Source organism: Nyctereutes procyonoides, unplaced genomic scaffold, assembly GCF_905146905.1.
Source record: "Nyctereutes procyonoides isolate TBG_1078 unplaced genomic scaffold, NYPRO_anot_genome, whole genome shotgun sequence".
NCBI lineage: Eukaryota > Metazoa > Chordata > Mammalia > Carnivora > Canidae > Nyctereutes > Nyctereutes procyonoides.
This window is the reverse complement of record NW_026575135.1, coordinates 68,394,076-68,421,985: the sequence shown is the minus strand read 5'-3', so window position 1 is coordinate 68,421,985 and position 27,910 is coordinate 68,394,076. Positions and strand designations below refer to the sequence as shown.

Genomic DNA, 27,910 nt, shown 5'->3' with positions numbered 1-27,910 from the left:
TATAAATGTGTCAAGTCCAGAAAGGCTGGAGGGAAATTTGGAATAGCTGAAGAAAATAAAAAAATATTGATAATACAGATAATAGGGTATAGATGAGGTAAGGCATATTTTTAAAATAAATATTCTCTAAAACAAAGCATGCTTCCAACAAATACAAAATATTTATTACACAAAAACTGTAGCAACTGACAAACTACCAATTTGATAAGCTTAGAAAAATACTACCTTATTCCCCCGCCCCCACCCCACCCCTGCCAACAGGAAAACCTTCATATTTTTGTTACTTGGGCTAATTCACCTCCAGGTTATAAATGTTACAAAATTTTTGTTTAAAAAAAATGTTACTCTATGATTGTCCCAATTTATTTTGCCACGCCATGACAAAAACAAAATATCTTTGCAGTGTTCTGAGTATTTAAATGAAATTACGTTTGTAGCATCAACTTATTTAAAAGACTTTTACATCAATAATAGGCCAACAGACACATTAAATACCCTCTGAGTAGAAACAGGAAATACAACAGTGCCACACGAAACTCACTGCCTGTTGATTCACATATAACACAGTTATCAATCTGAATGGGGCTAGTACAATTTAAGAACATGGTTAGTGACTCTCTCCTGCTATGAATATGCGGACATTCTCATCAACTGAATACCAACTTCATTATCTCATATTCTTTTCTGAAGTCCTTGTCTCCAGGTTGGAATAGCCCTAGGAAGAGGAAGAAGAGCAATTATAAATATAAAGGAAAATTTTTAAAAATCCTAATTAATTAAAATTCTATGGTGGGCTCACTGAGAGAGATTACAATATGCCTCCTGGGTAAGTAAAAGGCTTTTCATGGGTGATTTTGACCACACAGACTGTTGAGAAATGCATGACAGAGTCCAGCCCCCATGTGAAATGCCACTCTATATTACTGGGTAAGAATAAATAGCTCAAGTTTTCAAAGTCTAGAAATGCTAGAACATCTATATAAATGAACATTATTTAGCAACTTTTATCAACTTTCTATTGTAAAATACAGCATATATATAGAAACTGTACAAAATATAAACATGTAGTTATATTTAATAATTGTTATAAAGTGGACACCCACTCTAACTCCTTTTTACCTGTGTGGGATATGCAGAAGTGGCCCAGAGCTGGTGGGTCCTGTCTTTTTGGCCCTTTCCTCCCAACCTTTGGTAGGTCTGTAAAGCCTAGAGGGATCTCTACTAATGTTGTTTTCAACCTGTAATCAGAAAGAAAATGAACTATTAAGTTTGGACTAGTGAGTGAGATCCTTAGTAACAACAGCAAGCAGTTATAAGAAACATCCTTGATATTAGCTATACAGAAATAAAACTGTTAATAACCTTTTCAGTAAACTTCTCATTGTGCTCCTAGAGCTGACATAAAACCTGGACTCCATCAATCTATTAACAAACTGTTAATTTAGTTTCATTTTTTCTAGTCCAATTATTTTGTTCTGTTTCCATTGTGGTTCTATTTTTCTCTGTTTCTACTCTGAGGGAAGTGTAATGCGGCCAAGCACGACAGTGGGATAGCCAGACAATGGACTTAGGATAAATAACCACCAGAAGTTCTTTGCTCCCATGAAAGGCACCAACACCTGAAGTCCATGCACTACCAGGGATACTGAGCACTGCTCCTAAGCTGCCGGACGTCTGACACAGAGGTACATAAAGAGAAAATGAAAAACAGAAGGGAGTGTAGGAAGAGAAAACTCAGGGTAAAAGAGAATAAGGTGCTGAGAAGGTGAAACGAGAGAATTCCGATGACAGTTGCTTAAGTTACACGAAGGTGGGCTTCGCGGTATGTGAATGGGCAAGTACGAGACTTGGGGGAAATGACACCGAAATACAGTACGGGATGGATGGAAAGTGGGTTTTATGCTTGTCTCCTTACAGATCAAGGGTCTAGGATAGTACCAATAAAAATAAATGAATCTCAGCACACAGTACCTTTTCTTTCAATTTTGCCAGTTTTCTTTGTTTTTCTGCCTTTTCATCTTCCTTTAACTGTCGATCCAGAATTTTCAATTTGAGTTTATGTAAATCCTAAGAAATACACCAACAAAAGAAGGGCAATATTAAGAAAATAAAATTAGTTGGAATTTGATTTAAAGGTTGGTTGCTTGTAGGTAAAATTAAATTACCCTAAGTATCACTACTCCTCCAATTATTAACTTTTTTGCAACAAAAGCTAAGAGCTGTATTTTTCCTGAATATAAATGTAAGACACGCACTTTTTTTTTAGCTATCTTGTTTTATTCTATGGTTTAATCTAAAACTCCTTTTAATAGTTGACCTAAGCCCATTTTCACTTACTGATATAGATATGTCTGGTTTTAGATCTCTTGAATTTTTTTCATTTTACAGGATTTCTTTATTTTCCCCATGGTCTTTTATTGTGTGGCCTGCTCACCTTTTTTTGGGTGGGGGGTGGGGAGAATGCATGTGATCTTTTGTTATTTAGGAATATTTTTACATATGGACTAAGAGATATCCCATTATTGCGTTTTTGTCTATTATTTTTCTTTGTAGTTCCTTTACTTTTTGCTTTATGAAAAGTTGCGACTATGTCTTTTGGATGCATAGAAGAATTCTTAATGATTATATTCCTAACAGTTGTATCTCATGCAAACTTTTTCATTCTAAAGTATCCTTCCTGGGGCGCCTGGGTAGTGGAGTTGGTTAAGCATCTGACTCTTGCTTTCAGCTTAGGGGGTGATTTCAGGGTGGGATCAAGCTCCCCCACCCCAGCTCAAGCTTGGCTCCACACTCAGCAGGGAGCCTGCTTGAGATCCTCTCCCTCTGCTCCACCACCCCTGCTCCTCTGCCTCTTGAATGTGCTTGAGCTCTCTAATAAATAAATAAATCTTCAAAAAATAAAGAAAGAGTCCTTCCTGGTCTTTTAAAATATTTTTTGGACTGAATTCCACTTTACTGGTAAAATCGTAAACTCTTTCTTTGATTAGCATTTTTCTTCTGCATGTTTTTTTTTTAAATCCCTGATCATCCCCTACCCCTCAGCAGTAACCTGGATGCCCTTAAATATATCCCAAGTTTCTCCACGGTAGCAGACCCTAGGGTACAAGGATGGACAAAAAGGACAAAAACCTCTGTTCTCATGGAACTTTCATGATGATGGGGGGGATATGGACAGTGAACCAGTAAGCAAATCACCTACGGTGTAGGACCAACTGGTCTGGCAAAGACCAGACCTGTGCAGTTGGGCCCACAGCTCCCTGTCCAGCCTCATCCCCAGCTGCTTCCCATCTCCTGTGTGCACAGTGCCCTGAGACTACTGCAGTTCTCCCGGGTTCCCGGCCAAGCCACATGGCCACTCCTGCTGTTCCCTCTGCCAGGAAGGATCCCTCCATTCTTCTCCTCCAAGGGTCAATGCCAGCATCACCTCCTGTCTAACACTCACCGCTACGGGGGAAGCTGCCCGGGCTGCCCGTCCATCTCCCGAAGTACTGGGCCCCACCCACCTCCATCACTGCGTTCTCCTGACGTCTCCCACTTGAACACCTGTCTCTCCCTCGAGACTACAATCTACTGGAAATCAGGGAACAGTCTTTCCTGTTCCGACTGGACCAACGCCGGGTACAGCCTGACAGGCTTCCAGAAGCCCTGGGTTCTGCTGCGTGCAGCCCTGAAAGCATGTCCCGGGAACTGTATTGACTCACTCTTTCTTGGAACCTGGAGATCTCCTCCGCAGCGGCTTTCCTTTTTTCTGTCTTTTCTGTCTTTTCTCTCATCTCCTTTTCAAGTCTCAGAAATTCTTCCTGTTCTTTCTTCTGCTGCGTGTAACTCTCCAGCAGTAATTTTAGCTTAAACTGGCGTCGGCGCTCTTTCTGCTGCTTCTTCTCTTTCTCCTCTTCTTCCTTCACCTGGGAGGCACGTCTCATTGACCTTTCCAGACTTTTCTGTTTCTTCCACGCTTCCACAGCCAGTTTCTGCTTCTTTCTTTGTTCCTCTTTGCGTTTTTGATTATCTTCTTTTTTATTATGAAAGAGTAGAGATAGGTTCTCTGCTTTTTCCTTCAACTTGAAAATTTCCTCCTTCTTTTGCTGCTTTTTGGTTTTCCAGTTCTGAATAGACTATATGATTAGACAAATAAAAAGGACAGCAAGAGAAAAATATTTTTAAAAACCAGGAGCACTTGAAAATGCAACCTCATATCCATCTTCCCAAAAAGAATATTATTGGCAGAATGCTGGTTGCTGGAGTTTTAAAGCTTTTTGCCCCCTAAACAAATGCAGGTTTTTTTTCTACTTCATTTTTTAAAAATAAAGTTATCTTTTAAACCCTGAGTAGTGGCTTATTCTTTTGGCCTTCCTCTTCTTCTCTGAATCCCTAGGTTCACAAGGACTGCACCTCATCAAGTAGCCTCCTCTCCTTTACCTCCTTCCTTTGCGTTCATGGGGAACATCTCTTCTTCTGATCATCCCACTCAGCTTCCAAATTCTCTGTCTAGGCTTAGAATACTTTGAGTGACTTTCCTTTGGTCAAAAATCAGAAGAGGAATTAAAAGTGGGCTGGTGGAGAGCATGGGGTCTGAAGCCAGGCCATCTGAGACCAAATACTGGTTCTGCATTTTAGTAGGTGTGAACTTGGATGAGTCACTAAACTTCTCTGTCCTCATTTTGCACATCTGTAAAAGTGGTGGGTAGTACCTCTCAAACAGGGCTGTTGTGAAGGGTCAGTGAGTCAGTGCCTGGCACATAATGATTCACAAGTGTGAAAAAAAAAGTAAAATTGCTATATTGCATATGGGTATATAAATATTATTTAAAATTCGAGCAGTCTGCTAGCAGCCATTAAGGATATATCTACTGAATTACTTTCCCCACTAGTCAGGAAACAGTTTCTTCACCCTTTCTCATGCTGTATCATACATTCATTAGATAAATCCCTATGATAAGGGTACTATATGCAAGGCAATGTGGTAGGAGCCACAGATAATTAAAACAATACCAAGTGCCATCTAGTACAGATTCTCTCAAAGCACAGGTCCACAAAAATATCAGGAATTCACACCAGAATGTAAATTAATGCCCTGCTTCCTTCCATGAGAAAGTTTTCTACAGGGAAAAAAAAAGTGAACTGACTAAACAGTGAGCTTACTGAGTAGCTGATTCTGGTGCAGTCAATTTATCTTCCTGGAAACCAATAATAGTTAACAAACTAACATCTAGTCCATGGACCAGGTTTGAGTAGCACTGTTCTAGGTGAGATAAGATATGTGCATAAACACCAGCATAGAGAATGCGCCCTCGCACATCATAAAAGAGGTATAAACAAGGGGCGCCTGGGTGGCTCAACTGGTTAAGCATCTGACTCTTGATTTCAGCTCAGGCTATGATCTTAGGGTCCTGGGATGGAGTCCCAGGTCAGGCTCAGCGCTCAGTGGGGAGCCTGCTTGAAATCCTCTCTTTCCCTCTCCCTCCCACCACCCACTGCTCATGCTCTCTCTCTCTCTCTCTCTCTCTCAAAAAAAAAAAAAAGGTATATATGAAGAATCTAAATTATGAGAGGAGTTCCTGTGTCTGATGGGCAAGCAGGAAGTAGCATCTGATCTGGTCAGATTGTGATGGGCTGGCAGTGGAAGGGGAAAGAAAGATGGAGGCTCCAGAAACAGAAACAAGCAACGGTCCTCAGGTCAGAAAGTTCAAGGCATGTCTGAAAATCAGTATCTTCATTTGGGCAAAATACAGGACATGTTAAGGGAAGTGGGAAATAAGCATGGAGAATTTCCTACTCATCTTTTTTTTTTTTTAAGTTTTATTTAAGTAATCTCTACAGCAACATGGGGCTCGAACTCCCAACCCCAAGATGCAGTCACCTGCTCCACCCACTGAGCCCATTGATCACCCCTCCTACTCATCGTCTTAATCTCAGAAGAGTTAAAGCTACAGTCCTGATCCTTTCCCCTAAACCTCCCTCTTCTCCTCCAACATGTTGTATCACAATAAATGGCCCCTCATCGTGCACACCCCACCCACCTCACCCTTATATTCGATCAGTCATCACACACTAGGAAATAGGGTGAGAAGAGGGAGCCAGAATCCAGGTTTACGTTTATTACCAGAATACTGTGTCTGCTCCTCTTCCCTAGAGAGGTGGCTCTCAAACTTTAACTTGTGATGGAATAACCTAACGGCTTTGTGAAAACACAGATTGCTCCCCCCACACCCAGGGTTCAGATTCAGTCTGTGTTTGGGGGGGTCTGGTAAGTTTTAACAAGTCCCCAGGTAATGCTGACTTTGGTGGTCCAAGGACCCCATGTTTTCAGTATCCTGGAAAAAAAAGCCTAAATAAATTCTTAATAGCTCATATTTTGGCTTTTTAAAAATGACTTGTTTCAGGGTGCCTGCGTGGCTCAGTCAGTTGAGCGTCTGACTCTTGATTTTGGATCAGGTCATGTCTCAGGGTCATGAGATTGAGCCCCACATCCAGCTCTGCACTGGGTGTGGAGTCTGCTTAAGATTCTTTCTTTCCCTCTCCCTCCGGCCCTCCTTCCCTCTCCCTTCCATGAGCCTGTGTGCTCGCTCACTAAAAAAAAAAATTACTTGTTTTAAAAAAATTTCTTTAAGTCCCAAATGTCAATTTTCCTACATTCAACTTATTTTTAAGGGAAAAAACAACAAATGAACCCTAGTTATTTTTTCTAAAATTTTATTTTTATACAGATTTTATTTGTCAGAGAGAGAGAGAGAGAGAGAGAGAGAGAGAGAGAGAGAATGCCCACAAGCAGGAGGAGCAGCAGGCAGAGGGAGAACTAGGTTCTCCACTGAGTAAGGAGACTGATGTGGCACTCGATCCCAAGACCCTGGGATCACAACCCAAGGAGCTGAAGGCAGATGCTTAACTGACTGAGCCACCCAGGCACCGAATCTCTAGAATTTTAAATTAAATGTGGAATCAACATTTCTTCACCACTTTTGAGGTATGTCATCTGTTGAACAATCATACTTTTGCTGTCAAACCAAGCTAGTTGACATTTATTACCGCTGAAGTCTATAAGTAAGAGACTGAGACAGATTATCCAAACCCATGGTATTCAACTAGGGGCAATTCTTGCCATCTATGGAGCATCTGTCAACATCTGACATTTTTGATGATCACAGCTAAGATCACAGTGTTACTGGCATCTTGAGGGTGGAGACTAGGGATGCTGCTAACCATCTATGACACAAGATAGCAAAGAGGTCTCCAGCCCAGTCAACAGTGCCAAGGGTGAGAAGTCCTGGTTTAAACCAAAGCCAGAATCATCTTCTTGTGAAAACGGAACCTGTTAGGTATTTGCTACCATGAAGAGTTACTCTTTCCTCTGGGGTAGCCAACATATTGAGTCTTTTAAAATAAACAGTGAGGCTTACACTCCCAAACTCCAAGAAACTTTTAAGAACCAAAGACTTTTTCATACTGCCTCTATTTTCCATTGAAAACAATCTGGCCTTGGTGGTAAGGTAACTTTTACCGAACCCTAAATAGCTCTGGATTTCCCACATTTCAGGCAGACACAGAGGGTTCTGCCCACTATCAGAAGTTTTCTGGCCTGTTGTTGTATTTCTCGGCCTTGAAGAAATCCAACTGGAGTTCCACTAGCTGGGTAAAATTACTTAGGTTCTCACTGCCTCAGTTTCTCTTTTAAAAGACAGTGGGTTGAGAAACTCTAAATGCACTTCATGAGCAGTTGTAAAGTTAATGACGCGTGTTAAAGAGGTAGCACAATGCCTAGAAGGCAGCAACATACATTGAATAATAGCTATTGTCATGACTATTACCTCTTTTTTTCTTTCTTCCAGGGCCAGAAATTTTTGATACCATTTCTCATGCTGCTGAACTTCATCCTGTGTTCTTCCAGGAAGGTTTTCTAGAACTTCTCCCATAAACGTTGGCTTCCCTTTATGTTTGTTTCTCACCTTTACAAAGTTCTGATGGTCATAGTCATCCCAGCCCCCTTGCCGCCCTCCAGTTTGCTGAAGAAATTTTTCAAAATCTACCACTTCTTCTGGAAGAGTGCTTGGCATTACTTTGTCTCCAGGAAGCTTGCCTGACATGGCTCTGAAAGCTTTCTCTGCTCCCAAATTACTCAAAGCCCACATGTCGATTTTTCTTGATATGGCACTCAACTCATTATTGGTGCTTTTCTCTTCTTTAATAAGCTCTTCATATCTAAAATTTTAAAGGTAAATTTTGAATAATAAGATAGAAATCAATCCATATTAACCTTGCCTTTTCCCCCCTCTTGAATTTCATTATTCTTTACTCTTTTCATGTCATCTTCTCGACTTAAAATTATTAACATTGTAAATCTAAGCCTTAAAAGAGTTTCCCAAAGGGGGAAAATAATACCCACATCTTTCAAATTCTAGAGTTTTTATCTTGTCCAAATACAAGCAAAAAATCACTTGAAACATAAAAAGCAATCAAAGCTAAAACAAAAGCTGAGGGCAGCCCAGGTGGCTCAGCAGTTTAGCACCGCCTTCAGCCCAGGGTGTGAGCCTGGAGACCCAGGATTGAGTCCCACATCGGGCTCCCTGCATGGAGCCTGCTTCTCCCTCTGCCTGTGTCTCTGCCTCTCTCTCTGTCTGTGTCTCTCATGAATAAGTAAATAAAATCTTAAAAAAAATTTTTTAAAATAAAACAAAAGGAGAGAGGTGTTAAACCGTTTTTGTGTTATGACTAATACCAAATACAGAACAATAAAATGGTTTGTATACAACAACCTAGTGGAGAATTATTGAAAACTAAAAGTCAGTAATTTTATATCAAAATGAATTTAAAACATACATCAACCTCTGTTCTTCCTTAAAAGTGTTAATCGCATTTTCAATTTCTTCCATCATTTCTCTGAGCTTTTCAACAACTGTAAAAAAAAAAACACACACACACACGCAAAGACTGTTATGTTGTATTTTAGCAGGACTAAGACTAAAATGTTAGAAAAAAATGAAATGTTGCCTTACTTTAAACACACTTTTTAACCTAAAGGATAAGACACTTCTGCTTTTATAAAGCTAATGTTTATGACTATTTTTTTACAATAACAGATTTATTCCTCTGAATATGTGTTATTAAACCTTAATATCATTATTTTTTTCCCATAGAAATGTTTTATACTACATGTACTGCTTTGTGACAAGTAGTTTTCATTTAACAAAATGCAGTCAAATAAAAAAAAATTTAAAAAAAATGCAGTCAAATATGTGGTTAACTTTCTATGTCAATATACATGCGTCCACTCTCATTCTTTTCATGGCTTCATGGGATTTCATTGTCTATACATTCACCCTCAACCATTTAATTAGTTCTCCCAAGTGATGAGCCTTCCAATAGATGCAATGCTAAGGTCAATATTTTTTGTGTAGTGTTTCTATATGCTCAAGTGTTTTTAGATAATAACTGAAAATTTGAAATGGCAAATTAAAAAGTATACGCACTTTACAGTATGATTGATGCTGGTGCATGGTCCTGCAGGGAGGCTTAACTCACTTACAGGTCGTGAGAGTCACCTCCTATGCATCTTGAACCATTTCCAAAATGAGAGGTGAAACGGATCATGACTGATTTCACTGATATTTTGTGATCATTTATGAGCCTTTGCATTTTTTTAATGTGTTTTGTTTTCCTTTTACTATAAACAAGTACCTGATAATCTTTACCCATTTTTCCCTTAGGTTATTTACCTTTGTTGCTCCAATTTGTCGGCACTCTTTATATGTTACGGACATTAGTTTTTTTTAAGTTGCATATGTATTGCTGGTATTTTCCTAATTTGCTTTTCAACTTTATGGTTTTTGGGTTTTTTTTTTTTGTTTTGTTTTGTTTTTTTTGGTGAAGTAGTCAGTGATGTCTACTTTTGGCTTTAAGGCTTCTTTTCATCATACTTATAAACTAGAATACAATTATAAAAACTTGTTGTTTCCTAGGACATTTATGGCTTCATATATTAGTAAAAATTAGGAGAGTCATAGTTATCATTTTTTAGTGCTTCCTAGGTTATAAACACTGAACATGTACTTTATATGCATTGTCTCACTTCATCTCCCCAGAATCCTGAGGTAGGTCCTATGATTATCTCCATTTTACAGCTAAGGAAATAAAAGCTCAGAAAGATCAAGTAATTGCCTAAAAGCACGTAACTAATAAGTGATTTGATCCTTCAGGAATGAATGTTGGTGTATGCACGGAGGTAAGAATGCCACTTCATTTTTTTCCAAATCGCTACCTTTTGTCCCAGTACTATTAACCTTTTCCTTATGTGTTCGAAATGCAATTATTTCAAAGGTGACTGTTTGAAAAAGCAATGGTGGGAAAAGCACTAGGCTAGGAATCAGAAAATTAATCTTTTTCTTCTTCATTAGCTGACCAGAGTTTCCATTCTGTACACACTATTCTCTGTTCTACCTACTTCATAACTTGTAAGGATGTGATAGCATTTTAAAGGTAAAGCAACTACATAAATGCCAGATATTACAGTTAATGATCTAATGTATCTTTATTGATTCCTAACCAATACAGTATGGCCTAGCTCCAGTAAAGCCAAACAGAAAAAGTGCTTATTGGGAGAGTATAAATATTTCTAATGAGCAATAGCAAATACTAACACATAAGACAGAACATGAAATCTAAATTCACTCACAATTAGGTGTAGGCTTCACATCTTTTAACTGGTGCTGAAGTTTCTTTACATTGTTATGTATTTTAGCCAGCTGTTGCTGGATTTTTGCTCCTATAAGGAAGAAGCACGTACTTTTTAAATAACTCTATGACAAAGGTGGCTGCAACACAAAAGACTGATCCCTATCACTTAGTAGAAGACAAGCAAGAGCAATTAAACAATGGACAAAAGATGAGTATTTGTGTCAAAACAGCCTGAACATTTCAAGTACCCTTGATCTAAATAAAGTAACTCGCAATTTCCTCCAATATTTAAAAGCCCACTAGGTTAAATTCTCTCTCTCTCTCTCTCTCTCTCTCTCTCTCTCTCTCTTTTAACTCTGGAGATTGAGTGATTGAACAATGTTCTAAATACATGGAATAGTAGCTCAGATGTAGTCATGTTTTGTTCTTAAAAAGTTTTTTTCTTTTTAATTTGTTATCAGTTGTAGAAACAGAATTTGATCTCTACTGTTGGAATATTAAAACTCTCTAACCAATATTAACTCCATGAATATACCAACAAACTTCCTAATGAGAATTAATGCTATCTAACCACATCCTCTGTGACAGTGGTTGGTAAGACCCACTGGTGTCATTGTCATGGCCTTGAGGAGGTCCCCAGCTGCCATGTAGTGGTACCTTTGTTATAGGTTATCAAGCTCAAACAAGGGACTAGCCTGAAAGAACATGCTAGACCCACAATAAAAGCCAGATGATGGTCTCAAAGACATTTTCAGATGTTCTGTATCAGCAGAAAGACTGGATTCTTTTTTCCTATTTTCTTTCTGAAGTAATAACCTTACTTTAATGTTTATTTAAATTATTATGTTAATATCATATATTCATATAATAATATTGTTATTTTATCATCGTTGGGTACTTTGTATACCCCCTCTTTCTTTTTTGCAACTTTTCCACAAATAAGCATGACGCACTAAACAGCTCTGTCCAAAAGTCCTTAAGACCAATTACTTTTTTTTTTTTAAGATTTTATTTATTTATCAGAGAGAGAGAGAACATGCACACAAGCTGGGTGAGTGGCAGGCAGAGGGAGAGGCATGCTCCTTGCTGAGCAGGGAGCCCAAGGCAGGACAATTTCAATCCCAGGACCCTGCGATCATGACCTGAGCCAAAGGCAGACACTTAACCAACTGAGCCACCTAGGCATCCCTTAAAACCAATTTTTTTTTTTTTAAAGTTTACCCATATGCCCAGAGTCAGTGGTAACAAACCTCACACATGTGTATGAGGTTTTGGTTTGTTCTACCTTTTTTAAAAAAGTAATTTATTTATTAATTTTTAAAGTAATCTCTACACTCAATGTGGGGCTTGAATTCATGGCCCTGAGATCAAGAGTTGCATGTTCTTCCAGGTGAGCCTGCCATGGTTTGTTCTACTTTTTATTAAAATTCAAGAGTTCCATAAAAGCAGAAACATATCCAACATATTTTACAGGGTCTCATTCACTCACTGTTAGAACTCTAGTTTGGGCAGCTTCTCGAGCAAACTGTAATAACTAGGAAAGTTTTGTTATTTTGTTTTTGCCACAGTTTGATCAGCTACAGTGATACTGTCATAGGGCAAATGATCCCTTAATTATTCATTTGGAACTAATATTAAGAATGGGCCAACCATCACATACAGTATTACATAAGTGCAGGCCAAAACTGCAGTGCAATATTTGAGGCAAGGAAAAGGTATTTATTACTTGTAAGTTGTAATATGGGAAGAAGAAACTTTCTATATACTTATGCTAAGACAGCGCATTCCATCCTCTCCTAGATAAGATAAACACAAAGTGTGAATAAAGAGAGGCAGAACTGTACAACAATGGGAAATGAAAAGATAGGAATAAGGTTGTCTTACAAAAGGGAATGCACAGAAGGGAAATACTCCAGTAATGGCATGGTTAAGACATAGAAAGATCAGTCTCAGGGTGCCTGGGTGGCTCAGGGAGTTAAGTGTCTGACTCTTGATTTTGACTCAGCGGGAGTCTGCTTGAGATACTCTCTCCCTCTTTCCTTCTGCCCCTACCCCTGCTCACACTCTCGCTCTCTAAAATAAATAAATTAATTAATTTTAAAAAAGATCCATCTCTCAGTTGTCTACAAAAGGACTGAGAAAAAGAAATATTATATGAGGGATGTTAAGATTTCTCTACAAAGTAAAGAACTAGACATTTGATAATTATATTAGGGCCTGCTGTCATCCCAACAGAAGAGGAAGAATGATTTTTGCCACTAACTGACAGAGGATGACTTTTTACAATACTGCAGTCTTAGATTCTGAAAGAAAACATTTAAAATTTCTTTTAATCGATTATAAAGAGTATAAGCAGTGTAGTTTTTATATGTCTTAATATTTCATAATGCTTAGTTGATAACCATTATTTTTCCTTTATGCAATGCTTCAGTTTTTTTTCATTATAACAAGGATTTTGCAACATAGAAACTCTTTACAACAAAACAAGATATTAAAAAAAAACAAAACAAGATATTTTTACAGAATTCTTTAAGAGCAACATTTAATACACTGTTACCAATGATTAGTATTTATTAGTAATAGCAGAACATAGTCATTGTGCACTTTATACAGTACTTTCTCATGTATTACACTTCACTGGATGCACAGACAGCTCCTCTGAGGCAGAAATGGTAGGTTTTCTATCACAGACAAGGAACTCCGTTTTAAGGAACTCTGGCCTTGCCCACCTCCTACCACAGCTGAGTAAGGCATCTGCATCTGTTGGTGTTTACTTATTCAGTCAACAACACCAGGGCGATGAGAGCCCTAGAACTGATTTCCCTTCATTTTAAGAAATTTTAACTGATGTGGCAACCAAAAAACAAAACCCTCTTTTTCCTCTTAAATAGAAAAAAACATACATAGAAAACAATCCAGTTCGAATGACTGAATAGTGACTTGAAAAAATACAGATCCCTAAAAGACAGACTTATTGCCAACTAGAAAGTGATTTTGACAGAGAATGCACACAGTCAATGCACACAGAGAGAGCAAAACAACTACAACTTAGTGTCACTCAACAGTTTGTAGCTCATCATGAACTCAACTTACTTTCTGTTTTCCTGCTGTTAATCAATTTATTTTCTAATTCTTCCAGCATACTCTGCTCACTTCTGAAGTCACTTTTTTGGTTGTAGAAATGATTGTGTTTATCTTTTTCTATGTTAATAACTCTTCAGAAAAAGAAACAAATGGCATAAATATGATTAAACATATTTTTAATTGTTTAAAATATGAAGACACTCATTACAATCAGTACTTATAGATGGATTAATTCATCTAAGGAGTCCAAATATAATTACTAGAATTAATACATCTAAAGAGTCAAAATAGTAGTTAAAAAAGAGTCAAGTTCAATTACAATCATGAGTGACTGAACTGCTATTAAAATTATAAAATGTAAGTTTTGGAAAATGCAGTCGTGGACTTACTTTGAAAACACAATAGCTATTTGGCTCTTGATTCCAACTCAGTCTTGCTGTGGCCTGAAAATGGCCACCACTGCAAATGGCTGCTTTCAACAGGAAATAGGTTAGCTTTGTAAACTGAGCCAAGACCTTTAATTTCCCCTGCGGTGAACCTCCTCCTCACTAAATGTGAATGACAGATCTCAATGACCTAAACCAGGATGGGATTAAATTATATGACAGATGTTCATGCAGTAAAAACGTACTACAGAAATGCATTACTAATATTAATAAACCTAAAATTTCAAGAGGCAAATGATCTACAAAGACAGGAACTTTAGTATATTTAGGGAAGTCATCTATAAGGTGATTTAGTATATTTAGTATATTTAGGGAAATCACCTATAAGGACTTCAGAGCTTCTTCAGTGTCATCTTTGCTCTTTGGATTTAGTTCATCTACCAGTAAGGACTGCTAATGCTAGTGTGAACCCTGGGGTAAGACAAAACAAATACTAGCAAAAAGATTTTCTGGTTGGTCAAAGAAGTTTATTTTCTTCTTCCAGAAATGAACACAAATTATTCTCTAGTAATCCTGTATTTAATGAATACTGGGATATCTCTGGCCACTGACTTAATTTCATATAACCTAAGGGAGAGTTTCCCAGTATTTTCTACTTTGGCATCCATTTAAAAAAAGTTAATATTTATAAGGTACAGTGGGGTAAACAGATGAGATGTCTTGGTCCCTACCTGGCCGCCCCAAAGGCTGAGAAGATTACTACCGTAATACATGAGCATGGGTGAGGAAGCCAAAGATAGAACAGAGCTGTCAAAGAGATCTCAGGGCAGCCCAGGTGGCTCAGCGGTTTGGCGTCTGCCTTCAGCCCAGGGCCTGATCCTGGAGACCCGGGATCAAGTCCCACCTTGGGCTCCCTGCATGGAGCCTGCTTAAGAAGCACTCCTCTGCCTGTGTCTCTGCCTCTCTGTGTGTGTGTCTCTCATGAATAAAAAATAAAATCTTAAAAAAATATATAAAGAGATCTCAGTCTGCATGTCAACTCTAAAGGGCTGAGGGAGTCCTGTGCTGAGGACTGGGAAGGCCATCCAGGTTCTGGTGGCAGGTGGGGGAAATTATAGGATCAGAGAGAAATGTCTGCATGTACACAGGATTTGCTATAACAGTAAGTTATGTTCTGTGATTCCTAGGTTAGAAATATTTACCTGCTAAGACATTCAAAATGTACTAATGGAGACAGAGAGCTAAATATAGGAAAAGATGCCCAACCTTGCTCATAGTAGGAGAAATGAAAAGTAAAACTACACCATGGTAACATTGTACACCTACCAGGTTGGCAAAAATCACAAGTGTAAACACATATTCTGTTGATAAAACTGTGGAGAAATAAGTCCTCTCACACATTTCTAGTGGAATTACAAATTGCCTGTGGGGTGCTATTTAACAATATTTATTTATTACATCTACAAACCCATGGGCCTTTCACTGAGCATTTCTACCTCTAGGAATTTTTCCTATAGATACATTTACACATGTAGAAAACAACTGGACAGATGTAGATAACTATGATTCATTATGACAAAAGACTGAATATAACCTAAATGTCCATCACTATGGGGCAGGTTACATAAATTATGGTGCATTTGTGCCCTGGAATACAGCACAGCAATACTGTGTTCTGTGTGCTGATAGGGAAAGAGTTCCAAAATGCACTCTTCTTCTAACAAAGGTTTTACATAAGAATATCAGATACACCCCAAAAGTAGAGAGCGATTGAATGACTCCCCTTGCCTACCTTCACATCACTCTGATTTGATCATTTTACCTCTCTTGGTTCACCTAGCTCTTCTACTTTTTAATCCCTTCTCTTTGTCTCTCTTTAACTGAAGCATTCTAAAGTAAATCTACTACATGATTCAATTTCACCCCAGCATACCTGAATATGCATCTCTAGAGATTATGAATACTTGACTTACTGTAATGCCATGATTATGTCTGACAAAAATCAACAACTCCTTGGTATTTAAGATACACTCAAGTTAAAAACAAAACAAGATGCGTAAAAGTGTGTACAGTATGCTACCACTTATATAAAAAAGGAAAAATCTGAATATGTATTTTTATTTCCTCCTAAGCAAATAAAAATCCTGTGGAAGGATATAAGAAAATAAAAATAGTGGCTGTCTGAAGGGAGGAGAGGTGGTTGACTGGGATCTGGGGTGAAACAGACTCTCCACTCTGTACCCTTCGATGTATGTTGATTTTTGAACCATGTGAATGTATTACCTATGCTGAAAACAAAAACAGAACTATATTTTAAACTGTTGCTTTTCTGTATTCAATGAAAATTGTTGGCCAGAAACACTCTATTAATGGATTTTTCTGACACTCTTTCTTTCCATGAGTTTTTCCAAAATCTTATAACAAGATGAAGAAAGTCTATTCAGAGCTATAAAACCTAATACATACTGGTAAACAAAGTATATATACTGCCATAATTGACTGGTTTGCTATAAACATGGCTATTAACCACTTGGCTGATTACCCTGTCTAGAGACAAACATAAGTCAGACCCCTGACCTAGAGTCCAGTTCTACCTAAAATCATACATTTCAGAAATAAAAAATAAAATAAAATTGTATTTCCTCAAATTCTGAGTATTAAAAATAAAACTATTATATCAATGCAGAGACAATTCAATCTCCCAAAGCTACAGTATGGTATAAGTTTCAAAACTCAAACAGTATACTTTTTTGTTGGCAGAATTTCTAAACAGGACTGCCACATTCATGCCCATCTAGAGACCATCCCTTACAATAGGCTCTATTTCTCCTGATTTCCTTAGGAAATTAGTATTATACAAAGTCAAGCAGTGTTCGTATAAAGCCCTCAACTGGGATGCCTGGGTAGCTCAGCGGTTGGGCATCTGCCTTCAGCTCAGGGGCGTAATCCTGGGATCCCGGATCAAGTCCCACATCCGACTCCCTGCAGGGAGCCTGCTTCTCCCTCTGCCTCTCTCTTCTCTCATAAATAAATTTTAAAAATCTTAAAAAAAAAAAAAAGCCCTCAACTGCAGGGTAGGGTTGGGTGTATAAGTTCTAATTCTTTTGATCATCCTTTACAATACTTATATCATGGTCCTGCTGATGATGAACATTCGACAGACATCACTGGTTATTTAAAGAAAAAATACACATATGCTAAAAATGAAAAATGAAAGTAAATGGCAACTTCTCCATTACTCTACACATGATGTGCAGGACGGATCTGAAAGAGGAGAGACTGAGGGAGGGAGATCAATTAAAAGGCCATTTCAAGAAAAACAACTCGAGTGTACAGACTCTTCATTAAAATCACTGAACTCAAAAATATTTACCAAGTGCTTATCTTGGTAAGTGAAAATGTACCAATGTATGCGATCTAAACAAATAACTGTTTTGTTTCCCTTGAAATACACTGATTCAAATAACACAACTAGTAATGTTAACTGAAGATAATGTTCTTATACTTACTGATTTCTTAATTTTTCTGCTGTGCGTATGAACTCTGCTTTCTTTGTCCGACTGACTTTCTGCTTCCAGTTTTGAAGCTGAAAGGGACGAATCCCACCCGAAGTACCAAAACCACTGTCATTCTACACAGAGAACAAAAACAGATTTACCATCAATAATAAAAATGGCAAAAGATGAAGGCAGAATTTTTTTTTCGGAGATAAAGTGTCAGTAATCAAGTTTCTTGAGGGATAATTTGGGGGCTGATCTTATTTAATTTTAAAATGCTAAATTAAAAAACATTAAGTCTGGGGATTTTTACAAAAAGATCTAATTATTTCAGTCATTTAGCAATATATATTAAACACTTATGATGTGATATGTGGTGCTCTGGACACCAGGGAAATAATGATGACCTACATCAATATGGCCCCAGGCTTAAAGTCTAATGAGGGAAACATTCAAAAAGAAAAAAGTAAACCAGCAATAAAGAAAAAACACCAACTGCAATAAGTGCTACTTAAGAAATAAACAGGATAAGGGTGCCTGGGTGGCTCAGTTGGTTAAGGGCTGCCTTTGGCTCAGGTCACTATCTCAGAGTTCTGGGATCAAGCCCCACATTGGGCTCTCTGCTTAGCGAAGAGCCTGCTATTCCTTCTCCCTCTGCTTTTTCTGCTCCCCTGCTTGTTCTCTAAATCGCAAATAAGTAAACAAAATCTTAAAAAAAAAAAAAAAAGCGGGGGAGAGGGAAGAAACAGGACTGAGATGGAGATAATGGATTAAAGGATTGGTTTTTTAGTTAGAATGACCACAGAAGTTCTATTGAGGGGATGACGCTTAAGGAATATTGGAGCCAGCCATGCCACAAAGAGTAGGGAAAGGGGTCCCAGGCAGAGGGCTCAGTGTGTGTAAAAGCTGCAGAGCAGGAAGGACCTTGGCTGGTTCAAGCAGAGAAAGAGCAGTGATGACATGATGTTAGTAGAGGTGGGGAGCTTGGTAGGAGGTAAAGGTAGACAGGCAGGTACATGGCCTATCTCATTGGCATTTCAAGTCACTTAGGGAGTCTGGATTTTACTCAAGAGTTTTGAGCAGAAGAATATCATGATAGATGGAAATTTTTAAGAAACACTTTCTGGCCATTTTCAGAGAATAAATTGGTGGGAGGTGGGGGGAGGAGGTAAAGCAAGACTGGAAGTAGAAGGATGGAGGAAGGAGCTGGTACATCCAGAACATGGATGAGGGATGATGGTGTCTAGGGGGACGGGGGTAGTGGCAGATATAACAAGAAGTAAGACCAGGGCTGCCTAGGTGGCTTAGTTGGTTGAATATCTGACTCTTGGTTTCAGCTCAGGTCATGATCTTTGGGTCCTGGGCCTGAGTCCCACGTCTGGCTCTGTACTCAGTGTGATGTCTGCTTGTCCCTCTCCCTCCTGCTCCTCCCCCTGCTCTTTCTCAAATAAATAAAATCTTAAAAAAAAAAAAAAGTAGTAAGACCAAATACATTTTGGATCTATAACCAAGAGGAATTGCTGACAGATTGATGTAGGAGATGAGAGAGAAAGGAAACAAGGGTTTACATTTCTAGAAGCAACCAAAAAAAAAAAAAAGTAATGAATTTAGGAAATATTTTTTCATTGAGATACGTAATTCATATTACCATAGAGTATATCCATCTAGTGTACAATTCAATGGTTTTTAATACATTCACAAATGTGTACAAACATCACTACTACCTAATTCCAGAAAATTTCCATCATACCAAAAAGAAATCCCGGATGTGCCAGCAGTCACTCCTCACCCCTCTTCCCCACTTGCCCCTGGCAACCATTTAATCTATTTTTGACTCCATGGATTTGCCTGTTCTGCACAATTAATATAAATGGCATCACACAATGTGTAACCCTGTGTCTGGCCTCTTTCACTTAGTATAATGTTTTTAATATTCAACCACATTGTATCATAAATCTGTACTTCATTTCTTTTTATGGCTGAATAATATTCTATTATATGGATCTACCATATTTTGTTTACCTATTCATCAGTTTATGGGAAATGGGCTATTTCCACTCTTTGGCCAATATGAATAATGCTACTATGACCATTTTTGTGCAAGCTTTAGTATGAATATGCTTTCTCTTGGGCATACACCTAACAGTGGAATTTTTGGATCACAAGGTAATTCTGTTTTACTTTCTCACTTTAAAAATTGGGTTGTCTTGGGTGCCTGGGTAGTAGCTCAGTTGGTTAAGAAAGCATTTGCCTTCAGCTCAGGTCATGATCCCAGGGTGCTGGAATCGAGCCCCAGGTTGGGCTCCCTGCTCAGAGGAGAGTCTGCTTCTCCCTCTTCCTGTGCCCTTCACCCAACTCATGCATGTGTGCATATGCATGCGCTCTCTCTCTCAGATAAATAAAATTATTAAGAAATTAAAAAGTAAAGAAATAAAAATTGGGTTGTCTTTTTTATTGTTAGTTGGAAGCATTCTTTATATGTTCTGGATATAACTCCCTTATCAGATAAAAGACCTGCAAATATTTTCCCCTTTTTCCTGAGCCATGTTTCCATTTTCCTGATAACATCCTTCAAAACACAAACACTTTCAATTTTTATAAAGTCCAATTCATCCATTTTATCTTTGGCTGCTTGTGTATTAGATATTATACAGAAGAAACATTCAAAGGTCATGAAGACTCACATCTACATTTTTTTCTAAGAGTTTTATACTTTTATCTTTTACACTTAGGTCTCCATCTATTTTGAGTTAATTTTTTTATATATGGTGCATGGCAGGAGCCCAATTTCACTTCATTTTGTATGTAGATATCCAGTTATCCCAACACCACTTGCTGAAAAGAATCTTCTTACTGAATTATCTTGGCACACTTGTTGGAAATCAATTGCCCATAAACGTAGGCTTTACCTCTTAACTCTCACTAATCTGTATGTCTATCTTTATGCCAATACCACACCGTTGATTACTGTAGCTTCACAATAGGTTTTGAAATTAAGAAATATGAGTCCTCTAACTTTGTTCATCAAGACTGTTTTGGCTATTTTGAGTCCCTTGCATTTCCCATATGAATTTTAGAAACAGCTTATCAATTCATGAACAAAAAGGCAACTGAGATTTCCACAGGGATTGCACTGTCTCTGCAAATCAATTTGGGGAGTATTGCCATCTTAACAATATTAACTCTTCATATTCATGAGCCTAAAATGTCCAATGATGTAGGTCTTCCTTCTTTTCTTTCAATGATGTTTTGGAATTTTTAGAGCGTAAGTTTTTACTTCTTTTGTGAAATTCATTCATATGTGTTTTATTCTTATGATTCTACTAGAAACAAAATTTTCTTGATTTCACTTTTGAATTGTCCATTGCTAGCATATAAAATTATAACTAATTTTTATCGATTGCTTTTTTATCCTTCAATCTTGCTGAATTTATTTGCTCTAGTAGTTTTTATGTGGACCCTTAAAGATTTTTATATACAGATTATGCCACCTGCAAATAAGGATAGTTTTACTTCTTCCTTTCCAATTTGTTTTTCTTGCCTAATTGCCTTTGCTAGAATCTCCAGTGAGTAAGTGGTGAAAACGGACATTCTTGTCTTGTTCCTTATCTTATACGGAAAGCTTTTTAATCCTTCGTCACTGAGTGTTATGTCAGCTGTGGGCATTTTATAGAGCCTTTATCAGATTGATGTGTTCTCTTTCATTGCTAGTTTGTTGAATGTTTTTTTATCATGGAAAGGTGTTGGATCTTGTCAATTGCTCCTTCTAAATCTGCTGGAATAATCATGTGATTTGTCCTTTACTCTATTAATAAGTTCTATTATTGATTGATTGATTTTCATATGCTGAACTAACCTGTATGTCTGGTACAAATCCCAGCTGATCATGGTATGAATCCTTTTCATATATTGTTAGATTTGAGTTACTAATATTTTGTTGGGGAATTTGCATCTGTATTCGTAAGAAATACTAGTCTGTTATTTTCTTTCTTGTGATCTTTGTCTGATTGTGGTATCAGGGTGATAATAATAGTCTCACAGAATGAATTGAAAAAAATCCCCTCATCTAGTTTCTGAAACAATTTTGGTACAAACAAAAAACTACATTTATACTGACTTCTATATTTACCTCCCTATTTACTTTACCAGTACTTTTCATTGATATTCTTCTTCATGTGGATTTGAATTTCTATGTCTTGTCATTCACTTTGAAGGATTTGCTTTAATACTTCTTGTAGGGCATATATACTGGCATATATGTTAGTGTTTGTCTGGGAATGTCTTAATTTCTTCATTTTTAGAGAATAATTTGGGTGGACACAGAATTCTTTGTTAACAGTTCTTTACTTTTAGTACTTTAACTAAATCATTCCACTGCCTTCTGGAATCCAAGGTTTCTGACAAGAAGTCAGCTGTTAATCTTATTAAAGATTTCTTGTGTATATGACAAGTTCCTTCTCTTGGTGCTTTCAAGATTTTTTTTTTTGTCTTTGTCTTTCAACAGTTTGATTATGATGTGTCCAGGTATGAACTCTGAGTTTACTTGGAGTTTATCAAGCTCTAACAATATGTAGATTAATATTTTTCATCAAATTTGGGAAGTTTTCAGGGTACCTGGGTGGCTCAGTTGATTAAGCCTCCAACTCTAGATCTCAGCTCAGGTCTTGATCTCAGGGTCATAAGTTCAAGGCCCATGTTGGGCTCCACACTGCATGTGAAGCCTATTTTAAAAAAAATTGGGGAAGTTTTTCAGCCATAATTTCTTATAATCTCCTGCCCCTTCTGATTTCTCTCTCCTCTCCTTCTGAGATTCTCAGTACATATGATCTTCATGGTGTCTCACAGGACTCTGCGACTCTGTTCATTTTTCTTTTTTTCATTTCTGTTCCTCAGTCTGGATAGTCTGAATTGGCCTATTTTCAAGTTTCTGACTCTTTCTTCTGCCAGCTGAAGTTGGATGTTGAGCCCCTTTAGGGAACATGTCATTTGAGTTCTTGTACTTTTTAACTCCAGAATTTCTATTTAATTTAATTTTTTACAATTTTAATCTCTTTATAGGTATTTTTAATTTAGTGAGACATCATCCTCATGCTCTTTTAGTTCTGTAGCCATGGTTTCCTTTAGTTTTTTTTGAATGAATTTAAAACAGCTTATTTAAAGTCTTTGTCTATTATTTCCAACACCTAGTCTTCCTTAAGAGTTTCTTTATCCTGCTTAAAAAAAAAAAATTATCTTGTGTTTTTTTTGGTTTTTGCATAGCTCATATTTTTTTTGTTAAAAACTTGATATTTAAAAATATAATTTGGTTAATCTATTATATTAACATAATTATATTACATTATAAATATAATAATTATATTAAAAATATAATTTGCCTCAAAATGAGATTCTCTTCCAACCCCAAGCTTTGTTGTTGTTGCTGTTTAGTCAACTTCCTGAACTAATTCTGTGAAAACTATATTCTTTGTGTGGCACTGAAATCTCTGCCTGGTTAGCTCAGTTGTCATCTAATGGTTGAGTGGTCAGAGGTTTTCCTAGATGCTGAGAACCAATACATCTTCCAGCCTTTGCTAAGGAGGTCTGCACGCATACCAGGGTACACCTTCAACGCTTAGGCAGGCTGTTTACAAGTCAAACTCAGCCTTCACTCATCACTTGCACACAGCTTCAAGGTCAGCCAAGGATGAAGGCTTAGGGCTTTCTCAGGTCTTCCCCAGTGTAGTGGTTTCCTAATGCTACTGTAACAACTTACCACAAATTAGTTTAACACAACCTTGCTGGCTTAAACAACATAAATTTATTATCTCACATTTCTGGAGCCCTAGGTGTTGGCAGGTTTGTGTTCCTTCTGGAAACTTCAAGGAAGAATCTACTTCCATACTTTTTTTCAGCTCTTAAAAGCCACCCTCATCCTTGCCTCATGCCCCTTCCTCACATCATTGCACCCTCTTCCTTCCATTGTCACATCTCCTACCACTGGCTCTGATCCCTCTGCCTCCCTCTTAAAAGGACCTTTGTGAATACATTAGGCTTACACAGATAAGCCAAGATAATCTCTCCATTTTAAGATCTCTAATTAAATCACATCTGCAAAGTCCCTTTTACCATGTAAGGTCACAGAGCCACAGGTACTGGGGATTAGAATGTGAATATCCTGGGGGGAGGGATGCATTATTCAGCCTACCACACCTAAACACAGATATAACCCTACACATGTGTGTGATCTTCTAGAGGAAATTCCTTGTAAGTAATCAGATAAAGTCAGAGAAGAAATGTAGTTATTACTAAAGGACTACTCCAAGCAGCCAAGGGCCATAACATCTAGGCCATCAGAGGGAAGTTTACTTAAGAAAAAAACAGAACAGGACGCAACCCTATCCTGGTTTAAAGCAGGGACACACGCTAGTGTGATGCTGTTATAGATACCTTTTAAAACTCATAATTCAGCTATTAAAATGATTAAGAGGGAAACGGTATTTGAGAGGAAGGTAAGGATTTGTGGTCTTCAGACTTGTAAAACAATGGTGAGGGGGATTATCAATAAACATACAAATATGAGAAAGGATAAGCAGGGTGCGTTATTACTTTTCATTATGGGTAAGAAATTTATAAGGTTCCATACCCTAAGGAGGTTGTAGAATAAAATACAATACAAAATGTTTCTAAAACTTCGAAGATAATTTCTCCAAAATAATGTGAAGGAACTGTTATACACTAATTTATGCCTTCCCCCCAATTCATATATTGAAGCCCTAACCCCCTTTGTGACTATACTTGGAAATAGGGCCTTTGAGGAGGTAATTAAAGCTAAATGAGATCATAAGTGTGAGGCCCCACCCAAATAGGACTAGTGTCCATGTAAGAAGAGGAAGAGGAGTGCCTGGGTGGCTCAGGTGGTTAAGTGCATGCCTTTGGCTCAGGTCATATCCCGAGGTCCTGGGATTGAGCCTCACGCTGGGCTCCCTGCTCAAGTGGGGAGCCTGCTTCTCCCTCTCCCCCTGCTGCTCCTCTTGCTTGTACTCTCTCTCTGTCAAATAAATAAATAAAACCTTAAAAAAAAAGAAGAAGAAGAAGAGAAAGAGACACTGGTGATCTCTCTCTCTGTGCACAGTGGAAAGGCCATGTGAAGACACTTAAGGCAGCTATCTACATGCCAAGGAGAGAGCTCACACCACAAAGCAATCCTAGCAGCATCCTAACCTTGGACTATTCTAGCCTTCTGAACTGTGAGGAAATTAACTTCTGTTGTTTAGCCACCTAGTCTGTGATACATTGTTAGTATGCCCTAACAAACTAATACAGGAATTTTAGCTATTTTAGTGAACATTTCTTACATCATGAAGTGGTCATCAGGAAAAATCTCTCCTCAAAAAACATTAGTTGATTTCACTATAAGAGTCAGTGGGAATATTCATGCATTTAATCATATGACAAATACTCAAGTTCAGGGGTAAGCTGAGAATTTGAGCGTGTAGGTGTGTGTGGTATATGAGGGAAGTGCAAAGATGGATTATACCTAGCTAAAATCCTCAAAAACCTCACAATATGGTACAGCAGTGGTTCTAATTTCTTTTTTAAAGCCCAAACACCCTTGAAAGATTGTTACTGCTGTCCTCATCACCTACGAGGCTCTTCCTTCCCTAAAATGATGAAAGCATATAAAGCAGGGTGTCTCAACCTCAACACTCCTGACATTTTGGGCTAGATAATTATTTTGTTGGGGGACTATCTTTTGACTTCTACCCACCAGATGCTAGTGGCACACACAACCCAACTCCACTCCAGTTATGACAACCAAAAATGTCTCCAGACATTGCTAAATGTCAGAAATAAATAAAATATTTCAAACAGCTCCACAGGTGATTTTGATCCAACCCCTGGAAAGGCAAACATCACCAGAAAGGAGTGATAAAAAGGCCCATTAATAACATTATCAGGCAAAACATGATGACAGAATTTAGAGAACAAATCACTTTGAACTAGAGTAAGCCAGAAAGGTTTCATGGAGAAAGCCAGCAAGCTGGCTAAACCCCTGGGATCATACATTAAATAAAATGTTAAAAATCATTTTTTAAAGTATTTAATGCATTATTATATTTTACTTTTTTCCCCCTAGGACATCTGGGCCAGAGGTAGAATAATAGAATTACAGGGGGATGCTATGAAACATTTGGCTGAGGTGGAATTTCCTGAGCTAATAATTCAAGTCAAGATAGAAAATCGCTATATTCTCTTAGAAGAAGAAAAAGAGAGAACCTATCCTCACTTCACAAAAGCCTTCCTTCAAGTCTGGATTGATCCTCAAATACTCAGTGAGTGCCTACTATGATTGAGGACTAAAACACAAGAGAAAAAGGAAAATATGTAACAAATAGCCTACTGGTAGTAAGTGCCATGGAGCAAAACAAAACCAGGGAGGGAATAGGGTGTGATGAGTAAGGGGATTCAGTTTGGGTAAGTCATGAAAAGAAGCATTGAGGGACACCTAGGTGGCTCAGCGGTTGAGCGTCTAGATGCTTTTGGCTCAGGGTGTGATCCCAGGGTCTGGCGATCGAGTCCCACATCAGGCTTCCTGCATCAAGACTGCTTCTCCCTCTGCCTATGTCTCTCCCCCTCTCTCTGTGTCTCTCATGAATAAATAAATAAAATTTAAAAAAAAGAAAAGAATCACTGAGCTGATGGCACTTGAACAAAGTTACATGAAAGAAACAGAGCTAGGGGTGCCTGGGTGGCTCAGTGGTTGACCGCTGTCTGCCTTTGGCTCAGATCATGATCCCGGGGTCCTGGGATCAAGTCCCACATCGGGCTCCCTGCTCAGCAGAGAGGGGAACTCTTCCCTCTGCCTATGTCTCTGCCTCTCTGTATGTCTCTCATGAATAAATAAAAAAAAATTTTTTTTAAAAAGAAAAAAAACAGAGCTAGCGGTAGAATCAAAAGGGAAGAGGGAATCGCAATGACAAAGCTCATAAGGTAGGAGAGCGCTAGGCATGTCTGAGGGACAACCAGAAGGCTCTGTAGACCGTGGTAAGGAATTCGGCTTTTACTATGAGGGTTCTGAGCTGAAGAGTGTCATTACTGGACTGAACTGCCCTGGCTGTTGAGGATACTTTTTTTTTTTTTTTTTATGATAGTCACATAGAATGAGAGAGAGAGAGAGGCAGAGACACAGGCAGAGGGAGAAGCAGGCTCCGTGCACCGGGAGCCCGACGTGGGATTCGATCCCGGGTCTCCAGGATCGCGCCCTGGGCCAGAGGCAGGCGCCAAACCGCTGCGCCACCCAGGGATCCCTGTTGAGGATACTTTAAGAAGGCAAGAATGTTAGAACAGAAGCCAATTAAGAAAGTATTTCAGCCAGGGAGAAATGATGGTGTGGACAAGGACAGCAGCACTGGAGAGGTGAAGAGTGGGATTTCTGACTTAAGTGCAGGTAGAACATGAGGGGATTGCCCGTGCCTTGGGTGTGGGCTGTGGGAGAATGAGAGCAATGAAGGTCTCTGGCTTAAGCAACTGGATCCAACCATTCCTGAGGATCCTCTGGTCCTTAGCGCAGAGAAAGAGCTCCTAGGCAGGTATGAGACCACCCCGTATTTATTTCTTCTTGGGCTCCTCGCTCAGATACAATAACGGAGCAGCCACCAGTGACCGGGCCCGAATCTCTCTCCGACCAGGCACTGTGCACGGGAGGTGCGAGGCTCAGATCCTGCCTTTCCAGAAGGCACGGAGTCGCCAAGAGGTTAGGTTCTCAGCACAGGCTAGGAAGCGGCGACTTTCCCTCGATGCCAAAACCACATGGCCGTGGCTCTGGGCTCCGGAAAAGCAGTTAAACGCACAAGCCCACAACGCGCAACGCCCGGCGCGGGCCCGGCCGCGGGCCACCGAGGCTCCCAGCGCAGCGCCCCCGCCCCGGAACCGCGCTGCGGAGGGCACCCGCTCGGCGAGGGCCCGACCCCGTCCCGCCCCGGCGCCCACAGCGCCTCGCCCACGCCCGCCGCGGGAACGGCTTCCGGCCCTCCGCGATTTACCTGTTGCGGCACCTGCGCGGCTCCCACGCCGCCCCCGGGGGCCGCGCCCGCCCCCGCCCCCGCCACAGCTCCCGCTACCGCCGTGGCCGCCGCCGCCACCACGACCGTCGTCAGGGCGGCCATCTTTCCTCGCCCGGCCGCTCGGGCTGCAGCGGCCACCCGGGCCAGGGGGCTCGGGCCGCGGGAGCTCCGGGTCCTGCAGACGTTCCCTGCGCGCCGGAGCCCCACGGGACGCAGAGCTCGGCGGGGCCAC

The 27,910-nt window shown here is 39.2% G+C and overlaps 1 protein-coding gene across 1 annotated transcript; it reads right to left on the bottom strand.

Moving 5' to 3' along the window:
- Positions 1 to 255: 255 nt before the first annotated feature.
- CCDC112 (coiled-coil domain containing 112) lies at positions 256 to 27,910 on the bottom strand. The gene is made up of 10 exons (XM_055301401.1): positions 27,658 to 27,910; positions 17,648 to 17,769; positions 13,762 to 13,883; positions 10,667 to 10,756; positions 8,815 to 8,890; positions 7,806 to 8,196; positions 3,702 to 4,115; positions 1,972 to 2,067; positions 1,120 to 1,238; positions 256 to 715 (listed from the first exon to the last, which is right to left on the bottom strand). The coding sequence occupies exons 1-10, from the start codon at positions 27,778 to 27,780 to the stop codon at positions 673 to 675; spliced, it is 1,596 nt and encodes a 531-aa protein (XP_055157376.1). The 5' UTR covers positions 27,781 to 27,910; the 3' UTR covers positions 256 to 672.